General features: G+C 41.1%; 1 protein-coding gene across 4 annotated transcripts in view; it reads left to right on the top strand.

Moving 5' to 3' along the window:
- The window catches only part of LOC134342844 (uncharacterized), a 71,511-nt gene that overhangs the window by 13,003 nt on the left and 37,277 nt on the right, over positions 1-21,231 (top strand). For all 4 annotated transcript variants that reach the window (XM_063041467.1, XM_063041468.1, XM_063041470.1 and 1 more), the window contains exon 2: positions 11,763-11,834. In XM_063041467.1, the coding sequence (XP_062897537.1) occupies positions 11,763-11,834 (72 nt within the window). The remainder of the gene's footprint in view (positions 1-11,762; positions 11,835-21,231) is intronic.

The raw sequence follows: 21,231 nt of genomic DNA on the forward strand, positions 1-21,231 counted from the left end.
CCCAGTTGTTGTCTTTCCTTTTAATCTAAATCCAATTGCTGCTTTCTTCTGCTGCGTTTGACGAGGACTTGATTGCTTGTTGGAGGGAGTGACCCCTCACCCCCATCTTCTTCAGTAGACTGGTCGTAGATGTAGCAACGAGTCCCCTGCATCCCACTTCTACAGGGAAAATCTTGGTCTTCCAGCCATTTTGGGCAGCTTCAGTTGCCAGTTCAGAGTACTTGGTCTTTTTCCTCTCATAAGCTTCTTTGACACCATCTTCCCATGGTACTGTCAATTCCACAACATATGCCAGCTTGGCTGTTGTGGACCACAGGACCATGTCTGGCCAGAGTGTTGTAGCCGCGATGTCTAGGGGAAACACAAGCTTTTTTTCCAAGTCCACATCCATTTTCCAATCCCGAGCAGCCTGCAGAATGCTTACATCTTTTGATGTTGTATGGTGCTCTGGAGGTTGGCCTGCTGGTACAAATCATGTGATGTGGACAATCTAAGTCCTCCCTAGCAGCGTCACTAAGTTTCGGCATTACAAAAGAATCAAAGAAGACATTCAAGTCAGATTGAGTGGCATTGCATTTAGAAGTGTAGAGTTCACTAAAATTCTTTAAAACAGTCATTTATCTCCTTGGGGTTAGTTAACAGGTTACCCGCCCTCGATCTAATGCAATGAATTGACCTTAGGGCCTGGGCGCCCCTGAGTTGCCGCACCAGGAGCCCCTCAGGCTTGACCCCCATTTCGAAATGCTTTTGTCTTAATTTTAAGAGGAGGTTATTTATTATAACCTAAGATACAATTGTACTCATATTTAAGCTTCATTATTTTATTATCTTCAGAGGATTTCGAAGCTTGGTATGTCGCTTCGAGGGTTGGGAGAGTATTCTCAATCTCTAATAATCACCCTTCTCTCTCCCTCTTAGCAGCAGATTCATATGAAATTATATACCCACGAATTACAACTTTTAATGTCTCCCAGAGTGTGGAATCTGACACCTCGTGTTTATCGTTAATTTCTATAAAATCTTTTAATCTGGTGGTGATATTTTCTATAAATTTCTTATTGGTGAGTAGGGAGGGGTTAAGATGCCAGGAATAGATTTGTTTGGAAGGGGAGAGATTTAGGGACATTGTCAAGGGGCTATGGTCAGAAATTAATCTATTATGATATTTTGTATTGGTAACACAAAATATTAAATGAGAGTCAACCAAAAAATAGTCTATTCTACTATAAGATTTATGAACGTGAGAATAATAAAAATAATCCTTGTCGGTGAGATGTTGAACTCGCCAAATATCTACTAAATTCCTAGATTTAATCAAATTATTTAGGACCTACACTGACACGATATTTGAGGGCGGGCGGGAGGACAATCTATCTAAATATGGATCTTGGTAGCAATTCAAGTCACCGCCAATTACTATATTTGAATTACTGGCATCCGGAAGTAAATCAGAAACTTTCCTAAAAAAATTTGGCTCGTCTGTGTTTGGACAATAAATATTAAGGAAGGTTAGCGGAAACGAATTAATGGTGCCAGAGATCATAATAAACCTGCCAAAAGGATCTGTGGTCATGGAAGTGAGTTGAAATGGAATATTTTTCCTAAAGAGGATAGCCACATCATGGGCATGAGAAGTAAATCACATCTGCAGATAGAGATTTGAGATGTCTAAAAACTTTATCCCTCTTAACAACATGACCAAGGCCCTTAAAATTCCACGAGACTATTGTAATATATTTACCCCCCAGCTGCATTCTACTGCAAGGCCTCTGCATATGAGAATAAAAAAGAGGTTATTAGAGTTGAACACAAACATAGTAAACAATGCAAAATAGCTGGCAGCCTCATAAGAACACAACATACACAAAAAAAACCATGTCTGAGCCATAAACAAGAGCAACACACACCCTAACCCACCCCCCTTCGTGTCTCCCTAAACCAGACACATAGTTCCCCATTTCCATCCCAAAAGGAGCTGCTGGGCAGGTAACTAACATTACAGAATTATCACAAACCCTCTCTCCGAGAAAATATGTAACACAAACAATATAATACCGTTAAATGCTGTTAGGGCTGGGGAGAGTTATCCAATGTCCGCACCTGAAGCTGAACATATGACACCAACCCTTATAATAACAGAAATATTTAGAACATTCTCTGCAATTAAATCCCAGTGCGGCATACAGCATTGTAAAACTACATAAAACAAGCAGGTCCCTCCCCTTATTCCAACATGGAAACCGGCACAAAGATAAGCTGAATAAGCAGTGTTAATATATCTACTCCCTTCCTGCTTCATTTTCTAGCAGTCCTATATCCACTCTCATCTCTTTTACTTTTTTTACGTAGGTGAAAAAGCTTTTACTATCCACTTAGATAGTATTTGCTAGCTTGCTTTCATATTTCACCTTTTTCCTTCTAATAATTCTTTTATTTGCTCTCTGTAGGTTTTTTAAAAAACTTTTCACTCTATCTTCCCACTAATTTTTGCTTTGTTGTATGCCCTCTCTTTTGTTTTTACATTAGCTTTGACTTCCTTTGTCAGTCATGGTTGTACTATTTTGCTACATGTATTTCTTCACTTTTGGAATACACATGTCCTGCGCCTTCCTTATTTTTCCCAGAAACACACGCCATTGCTGTTCTGCTGATATTCCTGCCAGCAGCTCCTTCCAATTTACTTTGGCCAGCTCCTCTCTCATACCACTATAATTTCTCCTATGCCACTGAAATACTGCTATGTCAGACTGTACTTTCTCCCTATCAGATTTTAAGTTGAACTCAACCATATTGTGATCACTGGTTCCAAAGGGTTCTTTTACCTTAAGTTCCCTAATTGCCTCTGGTTCATTATATAATGCCCAATCCAGTACAGCTGATCCCCTAGTAGGCTCAATGACAAACTGTTCTAAAAGCCATCTCTTATGCAAAACTCACTCTCTTGAGATATCCATTACCAACCTGATTTTCCCAATCGACCTGCATGTTAAAATCTCCCATGACTGTCATAACATTGCCCTTCTGACACATTTTTTCTATTTCCTGTTGTAATCTGTGGTCTGCCTCCCAGCCACTGTTGGGAGGCCTGTATATAATTGCCATCAGGGTCCTTTACTCTTGCAGTTTCTCAACCCACAAGGATTCAACATCTTCCGTCCTATGTCACATCTTTCTGCTGATTTGATGCCATTCTTTACCAGTAAAGCCACACCTTGCCCTCTGCCTACCTTCCTATCCCTCCGATACAATGTGTAATCTTGGACATTCAGCTCCCAAGAGTCACAATGCTTATATATATATATATATCACATTAGATTGGAGTCATAGAACATGTCCACCATGTTGCCCAGCCATTTAGTCCTAATATGCTCCTAAGCCCTCCCGTCCAAGTGTTTCTTAAATTACAGTTGGCCCACTGTATCCGCGGGAGATTGGTTCCAGGACCCCCCCCCACCCCCCGTGGATACCAAAATTTGTGGATGCTCAAGTCCCTTATATAAAAGCCTAAGAGCTCATAAGGGTGTTACGAAAGGCGAAAATAGCGTTCAGCGTTTGTTTTGCAGCGGTCCGTTATAGGGGCAGCGCGCACCCCGAGCAACGAGAGTGCTTTATCTCGATTTATTTTGTGCATCCGTTAGCAAGATTTGTCCTAAGGTATCAGAAAAGCCTAAGAGAGCTTATAAGGGTGTTACGCTTAGCGTAAAACTGGACGTAATTAAGCGTTTTGATCGTGGTGAACGATATAAAGACATTGTGCGTGTGTTGAACTTGCCTGCGACCACCGTTTGTACTATTTACATGCAGAGAGAAGGAATCTTGAAAGCTGCCTATGTTACTATTGGTTCTGCTAGTAGCGTATCATTCCTGCTTTTACTATATGTTAGTGTTATTTTAGGTTTTATGTGTTATTCGGTAGGTTATTTTTTGGATTCGGCTTACGAAAGGTTTCACAGGAACACTCTACTTTCGGATAGCGGGGGATACTTGTACAGTATTTTCGATCAGCAGTTGGTTGAACCTGCGGATGTGGAACCTGCTGATAAGGAGGGGCGACTGTATACTATTTTTTCTGCCTTAAACACTTCGTCTGTCAACTTGTTCCAGATTCTCATCACCCACTGCGTGAAAAAGTTGGCCCTTTTAAATCTTTCACCTCTCACCCTAAATCTGTGTCCCCTAATTTTAGACCCTTTTACCCTGGGGAAAAGCCTGTTACCATCCACCTTATCTGTGTTCTTCATAATAATTCTAAACATTTCTATAAGGTCAGCTGTCATTCGCCTACGTTCCAAGCAATAAAGACCTAGCCCGGCTAACCTTGCCCTACAACTCGGCTCTCTTGTCCTGGCAATATCCTCGTAAATCTTTTCTGCACCCTTTCTAGATTAACCACATCTTTCCTATAACAGGGTGACCAAAACTGTACACTGTTATGATATTATCAGTGGCAAAAGGGAATTTATCAACAGGACTCTGTATGGGTTCTTCACTGGTATAACATGAAATTTTTGCAGCATAAATTTATTGAGATCTAATGAATGTTTGATTTGAGTACAGCTGCTGGTATCTTTGAATCTAGCTTTTGTTTTTCTTAGCATGATCCCTTGAGCATAGATTCCTAAGCAACAGCCACTTATTCAGATGCTTCTAGTATGGTAGCATACCTTATTCATCTGCCTGTCCTTTTGAGTTTACCATGCCTTTGTGACTGTAATGGGCCTGGTCTTAAAAGAACATCTTTTCTGTAGCTTTAAGTAATATTTAAAATTATGACTAGAAATCTCCTCAGGCAGTCTCTCAATACAATCATCCCCTCAGTACTAAATAACAAGCTTCATTATCTGGGCCTCTTTACTTGCCTTTGCAACTGGATCTTCAACTTCCTCACCGGAAGATCAATAGTAACATCTTCTCGTTTGCTTATTCCACTGCTGTACTCTTTCAGCATAGTGTGGCTATGCGTAGCTCAAACAGCATCTATCAGTTTACGGCTGACACCACTGCCATTAGCAGGATCTCAGATGGCAACGACGACGCGTACAGGAGATAGATAGGTTGAGTGGTGTCGCAACAGCAACCTTGTACTCAGCATCAGCAAAACCAAAGAATTGATTGTGGAATGGAAAGTTGGGAGAAAACGGGTCAGCTGTAGAAAGGGTGAGCAGCTGGGTGTCATTATCTTAGGGTATCATTGATGCAATCGTGAAGAAGGCGTGCCAGCAGCTCTACTTTCTTAGGCGTTTCAAGAGATTTGATATGTCACCAAAGACAAGCAAATTTCAACAGGTGTACGGTGGAGAGCCTTCTGACTGGTCGCATCACTGCCTTATATGGAGTCTCCAATGCACAGGATTTAAAGAGGCTGCAGAGGGTTGTAGATTTTGCCAGCTCCATCAGCCGCCCGACCATCAAGGACCTCTTCAAGAGGCAGTGTCTCAAGAAGGCAGCATCCATTAATAAGGATCCTTCATCATCCAGGATATGACCCTTGTCATTACTACCATCAGAGGAGTCTGAAGATGCACACTCAACATGTTAGAAACAGCTTCTTCCCCTCCAGCATGAGATTTCTGAATGGTCCATGAACACCACTTCCCTACTCCTGTTTTGCACTCTATTTGTTATTGTAATTTATAGTAATTTTTTATGTCTTGTCACTGCCACAAACATAACATCAAACAAATGTCAGTGATAATAACTTTGATTCTTATCAGGAGCAATGCACGCAGTTCTGATGAAGGGTCTCAACCTGAAACAATGACTGTTCATTTTGGTGACCTGACAGAGGTGTTTAAGATGATGAGAGGCATTGATCGTGTGGATAGTCAGAGGCTTTTTCCCAGGGCTGAAACGGTTGCCACAAGAGGACACAGATTTAAGGTGCTGGGAAGTAGGTACAGAGGAGATGTCAGGGGTATGTTTTTTTACGCAGAGAGTGGTGAGTGCGTGGAATGGGCTGCTGGCAACGGTGGTGGAGGCGGATACGATAGGGTCTTTAAAGTGACTTTTGGATAGATACATGGAGCTTAGGAAAATAGAGGGCTATAGGTAAGCCTAGTAATTTCTAAGGTAGGGACATGTTCGGCACAACTTTGTGGGCCGAAGGGCCTGTATTGTGCTGTAGGTTTTCTTAATTTCTTTGTTTCCCTCCATAGATTCTGCCTATCTGCTGAGTTTCTCCAGCATTGTGTGTGTTGCTGCAGATCTCCAGCATCTGCAATCTCTCCTGTGTCTCTCAGGATCTGGCTAACTTTGCTTCTCCAGTTCTATGGGGTTTAAGATGCTGAAGATTCTGCATGGGTGGGGCAAGTGGCACTTGGGTTGGTGGGTAATTTGAGATTTATGGTAGGTATTTGCGATCACATCATAGCGCTAAGCAGTTTTGCACCCATTTTGTACTGTTTCAGTACTTTTATATTTATGTGCTGTAGCACTTTCTTTTTATCCGCAGTTATTTTGTAAATAACACTATTCTTTACATTTCTGGTCAGATGCTAACTGCATTTCGTTGACTTTGTATCTGTACTTGGCACAATGACAATAAAGTTGAATCTAATCTAATTTATATACTTCTCTCACTGTTTTTACCTCGCCTCTACAATCTCCCATTGTCAGCACTCGAGGTCAGTGCCTTCCTAAATGGAACTGCTATATTTTGAGTGGTTTTGGAGCAGAGATTTCCATCAGTTGATGTGAATATTACATTTCTATTTTCCAAGGAAATTTTAATTAAAATTTTTTTTTAATTTCTCTGGCTTTCTGTGGTGGGGTGGGGGAGACATACTGGGGGTAAATCAAAAGATAATCAGCTGAATGTTTTTCCGGGGTTTTCAGCTGGTCATCTGTAGTTGTGCCCCTATTCTCACCCATAGGGCCCATTGTTGGTTATTTACACTTTTGAAATAAACAGAGAAGGTGATCAGTGTTTCTCTGGATGCTAAATTGTTGCGTAGTGTGCCGCACAATAATCTGTAAACATCAATTCTAACCCAAAAAAATTGTGGACTGGGTCAAGCTAGGTTGTGTGAAATCATAGACTACTTTCTCAACCTTTCTTACTCAATGTTCCTCATTCACTAAGCCATAAAATGGAATAGCATGGAAACAGGCCCTTTAGCTGAATGGGTCTGTGCCAATGCACCAACCATCAGTAATCCATTTACACCAATCCGACATACATCTCACTTATTTTTCCTCTCTCCCTTCCTCTTTTAATCTGCATGCCCCTCCCCCCACTTCCCATCACCTTCCTGGAAGGACCAGGGGCTATTTACAGTGTCTGCTTAACCTACCAATCCATACAGCTTTGTGGTGTGGGAGAAAACCAGAGCATCCGGAGAAGCACTATGGACCTAAGGGCCTGTTCCCGTGCTGCACTGACCTGTGTTATAGGGAAAGCAGAACTTGCACAACCAAGTGAAGGAGGCAAAGGACAGGAAATTATAGGCCAGTTAGCCTGACTTCAGTGGATCGCAAGATTTTATAGTCCATTATTGAGAATGAGGTTTCAGGAGGCATTTGATAAAATAGGTCAAAGTCAGCATGGTATTACAAATCAGTTGGAATTCTTTGAGGAAATAACAGGCAGGATCGACAAAAGACAGTCAGTAGATAAGAGCGCATGGTATTACAGGAAAGATACTAGCATGGACAGAAGATTGGTTGGTTGGCAGAGTGTAAAGAGTGGGATGAAAAGGGGGCTTTTTCTGATTGGCTGCCAGTGACTAGTGGTGTTCAGCAGGGTCAGTGTTGGGTCCACTACTTTCCATGTTACATGTAATGATCTGGATGATAGAATGGATGGCTCTGTGGCCATGTTTGTGGAAGATGCAAAGACAGCTGGAGGGGAAGGTAATGTTGAGGAAGCACGGAGTCTGTAGAAGGTGTTAGACAAATTGGGAGATGGTATACAGTGTATGGTCATGCACTTTGCTAGAAGGAGTAAAGGCATAAACTTATTTTCCAAATGGGGAGCACATTTAGAAATCGAAGATGCAAAGGGATTTGGGGTTCCTTGTTCAAGATTCCCTAAAGGTTAACTTGTAGGTTGAGTCAGTGGATTGAAGTAAAGAAGGCTAATTCAATTTTAGCATTCATTTCAAGAGAGCTAGAATATAAAAGCAAGGATGTAATGCTGAGGCTTCATGAAGTATTGGTCACACCGCACTTGGAATATTGTGAGCTGTTTTGAGCCCACTATCCAAGATAGCATGTGCTGGCATTGGAGAGGATCCAGAAGATTTTCACAAGAATGTTCTTGGGATGAAAGGGTATGAGGAGGATTTGCTGGCTCTAAGCCTATACTCACTGGAGTTTAGAAGAAGGATGGGGAATCTCATTGAAACCTATTAAATATTGAAGGGCCTAGATAGAGTGGATGTGGTGAGAGTGTTTTTAATAGTGGTAGAGTCTAGGACTAGAGGGCACAGCCTCAAAATAAAAGGAAGTCTCTTTAGAACAAAGATCAGTAGGAATTTCTTCATTCAGAGGGTGGTGAATCTGTTGAATGCATTGCTGCATATAGCTGTGGAGGACAATTCATTAGGTATATTTAAAGTGGAGGTTCATAAGTTCTTGATTTGTAATGGTGACAAAGATTACAGGGAGAAGACAGGTGAATGGCATAGAGAGGGGATAAATTAGGCATAATCAAATGTCAGAAAGGACTCAAAGGGCCGAATGGCCTAATTCTGTTCCTGTGGTTATGAATTTACGGTCAAAAGGCTAGAAAAGAGGAATTTCTTACACAATAGATATGATAACTTACAATGGGCACCTTGGTATAACTGGGGCACAACTTCAGATTATTGTAACAGCCTATCTTGTGAAACCCTAGAATAGCATTTAACTGAATAATATTAATCAGATTTACTTGTTTCTCTTGTTAAATTAACTTGATTGGCTGAAGAACTTGCTAGCCACAACACAGGAGGTTATAGATCCATACTAGCTTTCAACAGAACAATCACATTTACCCCCACCTCCACCCCCGTGCACTTTAATCTTGCTTGTTTATTCATTTAATTTTCCTTTAATTTTTATTTAGCTAACTAAGGGATAATTTACAAAGTCAATTTACCTACCGGCATATATTGGGATATGAGAGGAAACCAGACTATCCCACTTGTACCTATGCAGCCACAACAAATTATCATATTCTATATCTACTTAGTGGACTCTTTCTTAGGTACGGGAGTGGAACCCGGTGTGATCTTCTGCTGCTGTAGCCCATCCACTTCAACGTTTAATGTGATGTGTGTTTAGAGGTGATCTTCTGCACTCCACTTCTGTTACACTTGGATAATTGAGTTACTGTTGCCTTTCTGTCAGCTTGAACAAGTCTGGCCATACTTCTCTGATTCTCTTACTAACAAGGCATTTTCACTCACAGAACTGCCACTCGCTGGATTTTTTTTTGTCTGTAGCACTGTTCTCTGTTAACTCTACAAAACATACAGCAAGTGGCAGTTCTGTGAGTGAAAATCCCAAGATATCAGCAGTTGCTGCGGTACTCAAATCACCTTGTCTGGCACCAACAATCATTCCACCGTCAGTCACTTAGATCACATTCCTTCCCTTTTCTGATGTTTGGTCTGAACAACAACTGAATCTCTTGACACGTCTGCATGCTTTTGCGCATTCAGTTGCTTTCACATAATTGGCTGAGTAGATATTTGCATTAACGTGCAGGTGTATTTAATAAAATAACCACCAAGAGTATATTGTAACAAATTAATGGCAGTTTCAGTACCTGGTCTGGTAAAACTATATTGGTTCTGCTTTTTTGAATCCCTCTTTGCATTTCTGTTTTCAAATATTTTTAAACTAGCATGCAGTTTTGGCCAAATTAGCCTTCCTCTTTCCATCACTGCCCCCAACTTCTCCCACACAATCCAATCTCCGTTCTATAACTAATTGAAAATATATAGAATTGTTTGTCAGGACTAGATTTAAGTGTCATATCTATTTGCATGTTCCTGATTATTTTAATACCTTTGAAATAAAAAAATCATTAATGAAGGGGGCACTCAGATGCATTAAAAACACACCTTATCACAAAAGTCAAAGTAAATTTTATTATCAAAATACATATATGTCAACATATACAACCCTGAGATGCACCTTCCTGCTGGCATACTCAGCAAATGTATAAAATAGTAACTATAACAGGATCAATGAAAGATCAACTGGCGTACAGAAGACAACAAACTGTCCAAATGCAAATATAAAAAAATAGCAATAAGTAATGAGAACATGAGATAACAATATAGAGTCCTTAAAGTGAGATCGCTGGTTATGGGAACATCTCAGTGGATAGGCACGTGAGTGTAGTTACCCCTTTTGTTCACGAGTCTGATGATTGTGGGGTAGTAACTGTTTTTGAACCTGGTGGTAGAGTCCTGAGGCTCTTGTACCTTATATCTGATGACAACAGTGAGTAAAGAGCATGGCCTGGGTAGTAGGGGATCTCTGATGATGGATGCTGCTTTCCTACGACAGTATTTCATGTTGATGTGCTCAATGGTTGGGAGGGCTTTACACATGATCTACTGGGCTGAATCCACAACCTCTTGTAAGATTTTCTGTTCAAAAGCATTGGTGTTTCCATACCAGGCTGTGATGCAGCCAGTCAATATACTCTCCACTGCACATCTATGGAAGTTTGTCAAAGTTTTTGATGTCATGCCTTATCTCCAAAGACTCCTAAGTAGAGGTGCTGCTGTGCAATGGTACTTACATGTTGGGTCCAGAACAGATCCTCTGAAATAGTAACACCCAGGAATTTAAAGTTGCTGACCCTCTCCACCTCTGATCCTCCAAAGAGGATTGGCTCATGGACCTCTGGTTTCCTTCTGAAGTCTACAATCAGTTCCTTGGTCTTGCTGACACTGAGTGAGAGGATGTTGTTATGACACCACTCAGCCAAATTTTCAATTTCCCTCATATGCTGATTCATCAGTGCCTTTGATTCAGCCCACAACAGCATTGTTTTCAGCAAACTTGAATATGGTATTAGAGCTGTGCTTTGCCACGTAAGGTCAATGACAGCTTCCACCCTGCTACTGTAAGACTATTGAATGCTTTTTCACTCATTTTGAGCCTAAATGTTTGGCATGGGGATGTTCTTGTATCATTAGAAAAATAATAAAGTAAATCAGGGCATTGATACTTGTTAATTACTGCAGACTGAAAAAATGCATAATTTAAACTGTGAAAATCTTTAATAATTTAGTCCATGTAAGTTTAAAGTCTGCTTTGGATAATGCGGTTATTAAATTCTTAATTTATTTGGAATAAGTCCTTTTTTATTGCATGGCTAAAATAATTAAAATTGAATTGTAAGTTAAAATGAATGTGTGAATTATGTAGATTTATTTAACACTGATGTCTTTACATTACAGAGTTCTTCACATTCTTTAATTTCTTTACATAATTATCAAAATTTACAGCAGAGCAAGTGGTTAGTGTGACTATTTTGTCCATTCTGTCTGAGAAAGCTTAGTGTTATCATGCTTCTTGGCAGTTGTTCTGTAGCCTTGTATGACATATTGTGTGTGTCTCCATGGAATTTCTAAATGCGTTAATTGTTTCTGCCTCTTCCACCATTTCAGAGAATAATATGTAAACTATTCTACATAAATCTGAATGATTTTGCATAGTTTGATAAGATTGGTTGAAAATTGTTAGTTTGAGCACATAGAACTTCCTGCTGTTTGAATAATACCAATTGATTTTTACAGTTTGTGTTTTTCCATGTGTAGGCTAAGGAACTTACGGAGAGCATTGAAGAAATGTTAATTCGATTGGATGAATTTTGTGGAATGCTTGACATGGTACATTTTACAACAACACCTTTTAAACCAAATGTAGTAGAATTGTAGAATATGCCAATTTATTCACCCCAATTTTAGAAGGGTAATTACATTATATAATTATAAAGAAGGGCATTCTAAAAGGACATGGTGAGCCGCCAGAGGTTTTGGTACATATTGGCACCAATGACATAGGTAGGAAAAGGGAGGAGGTCCTGAAGAGAGAAGTTAGAATCCTAGGTAGGAAGTTGAAAATCAGGACCTTCAGGGTAGTAATCTCTGGTTTGATGCCTGTGTCACTTGCCAGTGGAGGTAAGAATAGGATAATTTGGCAGATGAATGTGTGGTTAAAGAATTGGTGTAGGGGGCAAAGTTTCAGATTTATGGATCACTTCTGGGAAAGGTATGGCTTGTTTAAAAAGGGCAGGTTACACCTGAACCTATGTGGCACGTGGCCAAGTGGTTAGGGCGTTGGACTAGCGATCTGAAGGTCGTGGGTTCGAGACTCAGCCGAGGCAGAGTGTGTGTCCTTGAGCAAGGCAATTAGTCTACCCAGCTGAGAATGGGTACGGGGAAAATTGCTGGGGGTTAACCTCGCAATAGACTGGCGTCCTATCCGGGGGGGGGGGCGGGGGCAGTCTCGTACTCTCAGTTGCTTCACACCACGAAAACCGGCATAAGCACTGGCCTTTTGGCCCACAAGGCTCGTGACAGACTTTAATCTTTAAACACCTGAACCTGAGGGGGAACCAATATCCTTGCGGGCAGGGTTGGGGGGGTGGTGGTGTTAAACTAATTTTGGCGGGGGATAGGAAACAATGATAGAGCTGAGGATTGGACAGTTGGTATACAAGCAGAGGCAGCGTGTAGTGAGACTGTCAGGAAGGACAGGCAGATTGTAGGGCAAAATTGTAGTCAGTGGGATGAGTTGCAGTTTAACGGACAAAATTGAAAAGGGTGATGAATACAAGACTGGAGATGTTATATTTGAATGTGTGCTGTATACAAAATAAGGTAGATTTTCTTGTAGCGCAGTTATAGATTGGCAGGTTTGATGTTGTGGGCATCACTGAGTCGTAGCTGAAAGGAGATTATAGTTGGGAGTTTAACATCCAAGAATACACATTGCATCTGAAGGACAGGTAAGTCGGCAAAGGGAGTGCGGTGGTTCTGTTGGTAAAAAAAATGGAGGTGATATAGGATCAGAAGATGTAGAATCATTGTGGATAGCATTAAGAAACTACAAATGGCAAAAGACCCTGCAGAGAGTTATATACAGGCCCTCAAGCACATCCAGGATGTGGGCTACAAATTACAACAGGAGGTAGAAAATTCATGTCAACAGGGCAATGTTATAATAATCATGGGGGACTTCAATATGGATTGGGAAGATCAGGTTGGTGCTGATTTTGGATCCCTCGAGAATTTGTAGAATGCCTATGAAATAGCTTTTTAGAGCAGTTTGTGGTTAAGCCCACTAGGGGATTCGCTATTCTGGATAGGGTGGTGTGTAATGAACCGGATTTGATTTAGGGTGCTTGAGGTAAAGGAAACCTGATGAGACAGTGATCATAATCTGATAGAATTCACCCTGCAATTTGAGAGAGAGAAACTAAAGTCAAATGTATCAGTATCACATTGGAGTAAAGAAAATTACAGAGGCATGAGAGAGGAGCTAGCCAAAATTGATTGGAAGGGTCCACTAGCAGGAATAACGGCAGAGCAGCAATGGCTGGAATTTCTTGGAGCAATTCAGAAGACACAGGATATATGTATCCCAAAGAAGAAGGAGTATTCTAAAGGCAGGATGACACAACTATTGCTGACAAGGGAAGTCAAAAACAACATTAAAGCCAAAGAGAGGGCTTATAATAGAGCTAAAATTAATGGGAAGTTAGAGGATTGAAAAGCTTTTAAAAACCAACAGAAGGCTACCAAAAAAGCCATAAGGAGCGAAAAGATGATATATGAAGGTAAGCTAGCCAATAATATCAAAGAGGATACCAAAGTTTTTATTTATATGAAAAGAGAGGTGAGAGTAGGTATCAGTCTGCCGTGAATGGTGGCATGGCAGCATAGTGGTTAGCAAAACACTTTACGGTACTGGTGACCCAGGTTCATTTCCCTCCCCTTTATGTAAGAAGTTTGTATGTTCTCCCTGTGACCATGAGGGTTTCCTCCGGGTACACCGGTTTCCTCCCATAGTCTAGTAGGTTAATTGGTCATTGCAAATTGTCCTGTGCTTAGGGTGGGATTAATTCGGTGGATTGCTGGATGGCATGGCTTGAAGGGCTGGAACAGCCTATTCTGCTCTGTATCTCAATAAATAAATATAAATTAACTGGAGAGGTGCTAATGGAGGACAAGAAAATGGCGAATGAACTGAATAAGTATCTTGCATCAGTCTTCACTGTGGAAGACACTAGAGTATGCCGGAAGTTAGAGAGTGTCAGGGAGAAGTGAGTGCAGTTGCTATTACTAGGAAGAAGGTGCTTGGGAAGCTGAACGGTCTGAAGGTAAATAAGTCAGCTGGACCAGAAGGACTACACCACAGGATTCTGAATGAGGTAGCTTAAAGAGATTGTGGTGGCATTGTAATGATCTTTGAAGAATCACTAGATTCTGGCATGGTTCTGGAGGACTGAAAAATTGCAAATTTCATTCCACTCTTCGAGAAGGGAACGAGACAGAAGAAAGGAAATTATAGACCAGTTAGCCTGACCTCAGTGGTTGGGAAGATGTTGCAGTCGATCTTTAAAGATGAGGTTTCGGGATACTTGAAGGCACATGATAAAATGAGCCGAAGTCAGCATCGTTTCCTTAAGGGTAAACCTTGAGGACATGACAAGCAGGATAGTGAAAGAATAATCAGTGGATATTTTTATTTGGATTTTGAAAAGGCCTTTGTCAAGGTGCCAGATATGAGGCTGCTTAGCAAGATAAGAACCCATGGTATTACAGGAAAGATACTAGCTTATATAGATCATTGGCTGATTAGCAAGAGACAAAGAGTAGGAATAAAGCGAATCTTTTCTCATTGGCTGCCAGTGACTGGTGGTGTTCTGCAGGGGTCAGTGTTAGGACCACTTCTTTTCACATTGTATGTCAATGATTTGGATGATGGAATTGATGGCTTTGTGGCCAAGTTTGCAGACGATGCAAAGATAGCTGGAGGGGCAGGTAGTATTGAGGAAGCAGGAATGATGTGGAAGGATTTAAACAGATTAGGACAATGGGCAGACATGTGGCAGGTTGAATATAGTGTAGGAAAGTGTATCATCACATCTTTGGTAGAAGGAGTAAAAGCTTTGATTATTTTCTAAACGGAGAAAATCCAAAAATCCGAGGTGCAAAAGGACTTTTAAGTCCTCGTGCAGGGTTCTCTAAAGGTTAACTTGCAGGTTGAGTCAGTGGTGAGAAAGTCAAATGCAATGTTAGCATTTATTTTGAGAGGACTAGAATATAAAAGCAAAGATATAATGCTGAGACTTTATAAGGCTCTGTTCAGGCCTCAGAGTATTGAGAGCAGTTTTGGGCCCCTTATCTAAGAAGAGGTGGTAACATTGGAGAGGGTTCAAAGGAGGTTCATAAAAATGATTCCGGGATTGAAAGACTTATTATAAGAGGAGTGTTTGGTTTGGTTCTGGGCCTATACTGACTGGAATTTAGGGGGAATCTCATTGAACCCTATCGAATTTTGAAAGGCCTAGAGAGAGTGGATGTGCAGAGGATGTTCCCTATAGAGGGGGAGTCTAGGATCAGAGGGCACAACCTCGGAATAGAGGGATGTCCACTTAGAATGGAGATGGAGGAATTTCTTTAGCCAGAGGATGGTGAATCTGTAGAATTAATTGCCAAAGGTGGCTGTGGAGGCCAGGTCTTTGAGTGTATTTAAGGCGGAGGTTGATAGATTCTTGCTAAGTCAAGTGTGAAATGTTACAGGGATAAAGCAGGAGAATGTGGTTGATTGAAATGGATAGGCCATAAGCAAATGGCAGAGCAAACTTGATGGATTGAGTGGCCTAATTTTACTCCAATATCTTATGGACTTATTTACAGCAGAGGATTATGTTTATTTTGCACATTGGTGGAAGAGCTCAAGGCTTGGTGCCAGGCAAACAACCTCTTCCTCAATGTCAACAAGACAAAGGAGATGGTATTGACTTCAGGAGATCTCCCACCACTCATTACATCTGTGACACTGCAGTGGGAACTACAAGCAGTTTCAAACTTCTGACAGTGCACATCTCACACAACTTCTCATGGTCCCAGAACATGTTATTCAGTCAAGAAAGCACACCAACAGCTCTTCTTTCTGAAGAAAGATGAGCTATGCACATCTATACTCATGTCATTCTACAGCTGCAGAGTAGAGAGGATTCTAACATGCTGCATCACTGCACGGTATGAAAATTGCACTGCGGTGGACAGGAAGGCTCTACAATGGGTAGTGAAGTAGTGAGATATATACAGAAAGGAGCCGGAAAAGGGCCAGCAACATCATGAAGGATCCCACTACCCTGCTCATGGACTGCTTATCTGACTCCCATCAAGGAGGAGGATATTTAGCATCCGCACCAGGATCAGCAGACTCAAAAATATTTACTTTCCCCAAACAATAAAGCTGATCAATAATCCCACCCCTCCACACCCCCATTATTTTATTACTTCCTGTCAGTCTCCTTATGTACAGTGGTCGTTTGTTGGTGACACAACGAGGTTTAAAAAGAGTCTGGGTGCTTTTGGGACTTTTTGGCAGACTGAAATGATAATGATCTATTAGGCACTCAGCAGGGGCCAATAAAAAGAAGCGAGATGTAAGTGGAGCAGTAGTTCTGTGAGTGGACAGTATTAGAGTGGTCAGGCTTTGCCCCAACATGCTTAGGCAAGCACAGGTGGAGGGTCTGAGGAAGTTTTTGTTTTCTGTTAGTATATAGTGTGCTGAGAATTGGTCCAGAGTTTGTGGTATGTTCCTTGTGTGAGATGTAGGAACTTTGGGAAACCTCCAGTCTCCCTGATAACTGCATTTACATGAAGTGCACTGAGCTGCAGCTCCTTAGAGAACGTGTCAAGGAACTGGAGCTGCAACTAGATGACCATTGGCTCTTATGGGAAAATGAGGAGGTGAGGGATGGGGGCTGCAGGAAGATAGTCACCCCTAAGTTGCACGAGGCAGGTACCTAGTTGACTGTTAGGAAAGGGAATGGGAATAGACAACCAGTTCAGAGTAGTCCTGTGGCCATTTCCCTCAATAATCAGAATCAGAATCAGGTTTATTATTACCAGCATGTGACATGAAATTTGTTAACTTAACAGCAGCAGTTCAATGCAATACAGTACATAATCTGGCAGAGAGAGGAAATAAAATAAGAAGAAGTGTACCCCTTTCGATACCGTTGGAGGGGAATGCCCTACCAGTGGGAATCCACAGTGACTTGATCACTGGTACTAAGTCTGGCTCTGTGGCTTGGAAGGGAAGGTAGGAGAAGAGGAGTGCAATAGTGATAGGGAATTCCATCATTAGAGGAGCGGACAGAAGATTCTGTGGCAGTGAAAGAGATACCAGATGGTATGTTGCTTCCCAGGTACCAGGGTCAGGAATGTCTCAGATCGGGTTCACAACATTCTAAGGAGTGAGGGTGAACAGCCAGAAGTCATGGTACATATTGGTACCAATGACGTAGGTAGAAAAAGGGAGGAGGTCCTGAAGAGAGAATATCGGAGTTAGGTAGAAAGCTGAAAAGCAGGACCTCAGGGTAGTAATCTCTAGTTTGCTGCTTGTGCTTTGTCCCACTGAGGGTAAGAATAGGATGTATAGGCTGATGAATGTATGATTTCAGGTTTCTGGATCATTGGGGTCTCTTCTGGGGAAGATGTGAACTGTACAAAAAAAAAAGACGGGTTACACCTGAACTCGAGGGACAAAAACCTTGCGGGCAGCTTTGCTGCATCTTTTGGGGATGAGAACTGGAGTGATGAGGCTGAGTATGGGGCAGTGGTATGCAATCGTATGCAATATAGTGAGACTGTGAGAAAGGACAGGCAGATGATAAGGCAAAATTACAGTCAGTACGATGAGTTAAAGTGTAACAGGGGGCCAAAATAGAAAAGGGTGATGAATACAGGACTGAAGATGTTATATTTGAATGCACGCAGTTAGAGATTGGCAGGTATGATGCTGTGGGCATTGCTGAGTCATGGCTGCAAGAAGATCATAGTTGGGAGCTTATTATACAAGGATATACTTTGAACCAAAAGGATAGGCAGGTAGGCAGAAAGGGTGGGGTGGTTCTGTTAGTAAAAAATGAAATTGAAAGAGGTAACGTAGTAGCAGAAGATGTAAAATTGTTGTGGATAGAGTTAGGAAACTGCATATATACACGTTTGCAACCAGTAGCAAGCATGTGGGCTACAAATTACAACTGGAGATAGAAAAGGCATTTTAAAAAGGGCAATGTTGCGATAGTCGTAGGGAATTTCAATGTGGGTAGATTGGGTAAATCAGGCTAGTACTGGATCCCGGGGCAGGGGGTGGGATTTGACCAATGCACATGAGATGGCTTTGTAGAGCAGCTTGTGTTTGAGCCCATTAGGGGAACAGTAATTCTGGATTAGGTGTTATTAGGGAGCTTAGGATAAAGGAACCAATAGGAGACAGTGATCATAATTTGATAGAATTCAATCTGCGGTTTGAGAAGCTAAAATCAGATGTACTAGTATTACAGTGGAGTAAAGTGAATTACAGAGACATGAGAGAGGAGCTGGCCAAAGTTAATTAGAAGGAGACACTAGCAGAGATGATGGTGGTACAGCAGTGGCTGTAGTTTCTGAGAGCAATTCAGAAGGCGGAGGATAGATGCATCCCAAAGATGAAGTATTCTGAAGGGAGGTTGGGACAACTGTGGTTAACAAGGGTTTTACAAGGGAAGTCAAAGATAGCATAAAAACAAAAAGGGTGTATAATATAGCAAAAAAATAGTGGGAAGGTAGACGATTGGGAAGCTTTTAAAAACCAACATAAGGCTTCTAAAAAAGTCATAGAAAAAAGATGAAATAAGAAGGTAAGCTGGGCAATAATATAAAAGAGGATGCAAAAAGATTTTTTGGATATGTAAAGAGTAAAACAGAGATGAGAGTGGACATTGGACAACTTGGAAAATAGCAGTGGAGAGATAGTAATGGGGTACAAAGAAATGCTGGACAAACTTTTAAGTATTTTAAGTGAGTCTTCACTTTAGGAGACTTTTAACAATGCTAGAAATGTGAGAGTGTCAGGTGGCAGAAATGAGCACTGTTGCTGTTACTAAGGAGAAGGTGCTTGGAAAGTTGAAAAGTGTGAAGGTAGATAAGTCATCTGGACCAGATGGAGTACACCCCAGAATTCCAAAATAGGTAGCTGACGAGATTATGGAGGCATTAATAATGATGTTTCAAGAATTACTAGACTTGAATGATTCCAAAGGAATGGAAAATGCAAATGTCAATCCAGTCTTTAAGAAGGAGGGAATTAGAAGACAGGAAGTTACAAGTCAGTTAGCCTGACTTCAGTGGCTGGAAAGACAAAGAATCGTCAATGGATGTTGCTTATTTAGATTTTCAGAAGGCGTTTGACAAGGTTCCATACATGAGGCTGCTGAACAATATAAGGGCCCATGGGATTACAGGAAAGATACTAGCACAGATAGAAGATTGCCTGAGTGTTAGGAGGCGAAGAGTGGGAATAAAGGGGGCCTTGTCTGGTTGGTTGCAGTGACTAATGGTGTTTCACAGAGGTCAGTGTTGGGACCACTTCTTTTCACATTATATGTCAATGATTTGGATGATGGATTTGATGACTTTATGGTCACACTTGTGGATGATACAAAGATAGGTGGAGGGGCAGGTAGTGTTGAGGAAGCAGGATGTCTGCAGGACTTAGGGTGTTTTGGAGAATGGGCAGAAAAGTAGCAGATGGAATACAGCATAGGGAAGTGTACGCTTTGATAGAAGGAATAAAGGTTTGGACTTTTGTAAATGGGGAGAAAATTGAAAAATCGGAGGTGCAGAGGGACTTAGGAGTCCTCGTGCAGAATTCCCTAAAGGTAGTCTTCAATCTTGAGTCGTTGGTAAGGAAGGCAAATACAATGTAAGCATTCATTTCAAGTGGACTGGAATACAGAAGCAAGGATGTAATGTTGAGGTTTTATAAGGCATTGGTCAGACTGCACTTGGAGTATTGTGAGCAGTTTTGGGCCCCTTATCTAAGAACTTAAAACTTTTGAAAAGATGTTCTCGCACTGGAGAGGATCCAGAGGAAGTTCATGAGAATGATCCCAGGAATGAAAGTGTTAACAATATGAGGAATGTTTGATGGCTCTGAATCTGTACTCAATCGAGTTTAGAAGAATGAAAGGAAATCTTATTGAAACCTATCAAATACTAAAAGGCCTAAATAGAGTGGATGTGGAGAGGGTATTTTTTATAGTGGGTGAGTCTAGTGCCAGAGGGCACAGCCTCAGAATAGAGGTATGTCCATTTAGAACAGAGATGAGAAGGAATTTGTTTAGCCAGAGGGTGGTGAATCTGTGGAATTCTTTGCCATGGTTGGCTATGGAGGCCAAGTCATTGAGCATATTTAAAGGAGAGGTTGAGAGGTTCTTGATTAAACAGGGCATCAAAGGTTAAGGGGAAAAGGCTGGAGAATGGAGTTGAGAGGGATAATAGATAATGGCGGAGCCACTCAGTGGACGGAATGGCCTAATTCTGCTCCTATGTCTTATGATCTTATTAAACAATCTTGAAACGTAAGTCCTGGATTGTATTAAAGATTTAAAAACATTTGCTGATATTTAATCTGTACAGGATTGGTGATATTCACATTCACATCACTATCTTGAATGTTTGTATACTCCTATTCTTATGGGAATGTACAGTGCTGACGAGAGACCACAGATGATGAGATATGGAGCAAAAATAATCTGCTGGAAGAACCTAGTGGGTCAAGTAGCATCTGTGGAGGCAAAGTATCTCTTTGGAAAGTTACAATGTCTTCCAGTTGAGTTTTGCATCAAACAGGATGCCACACCTAATTGTGCCGACTTAATCTGACTTTTTTTTAAGGTGTATAATTGCCCAGAGTGTACACACACTTAAATACTGTAGTTTCCCTATAAAACATCTTGGCATAAATCAAGTAACATAAAAGAGTCTGGATTGTGCATTCACTGAAGAGTATTACTAAACAGTCAAAATGCTGCAGAACCGTTCATTTGGGGTCTAGATCATGTGAGCAGCAAAAGCCAAAATATACCAATTTAACCAATCAAATTGAAGAATCCTTGGTGAGATGTATAGTGTTTAAATCAGGAGCTAATACTTGGTATATTTTATTCAATGTAAAAGTAGTTCTAAGAATATAATACTGTATAAGGAAAATAAA

This window comes from Mobula hypostoma, chromosome 2 (genome assembly GCF_963921235.1).
Source record: "Mobula hypostoma chromosome 2, sMobHyp1.1, whole genome shotgun sequence".
Classification (NCBI taxonomy): Eukaryota; Metazoa; Chordata; class Chondrichthyes; order Myliobatiformes; family Myliobatidae; genus Mobula; species Mobula hypostoma.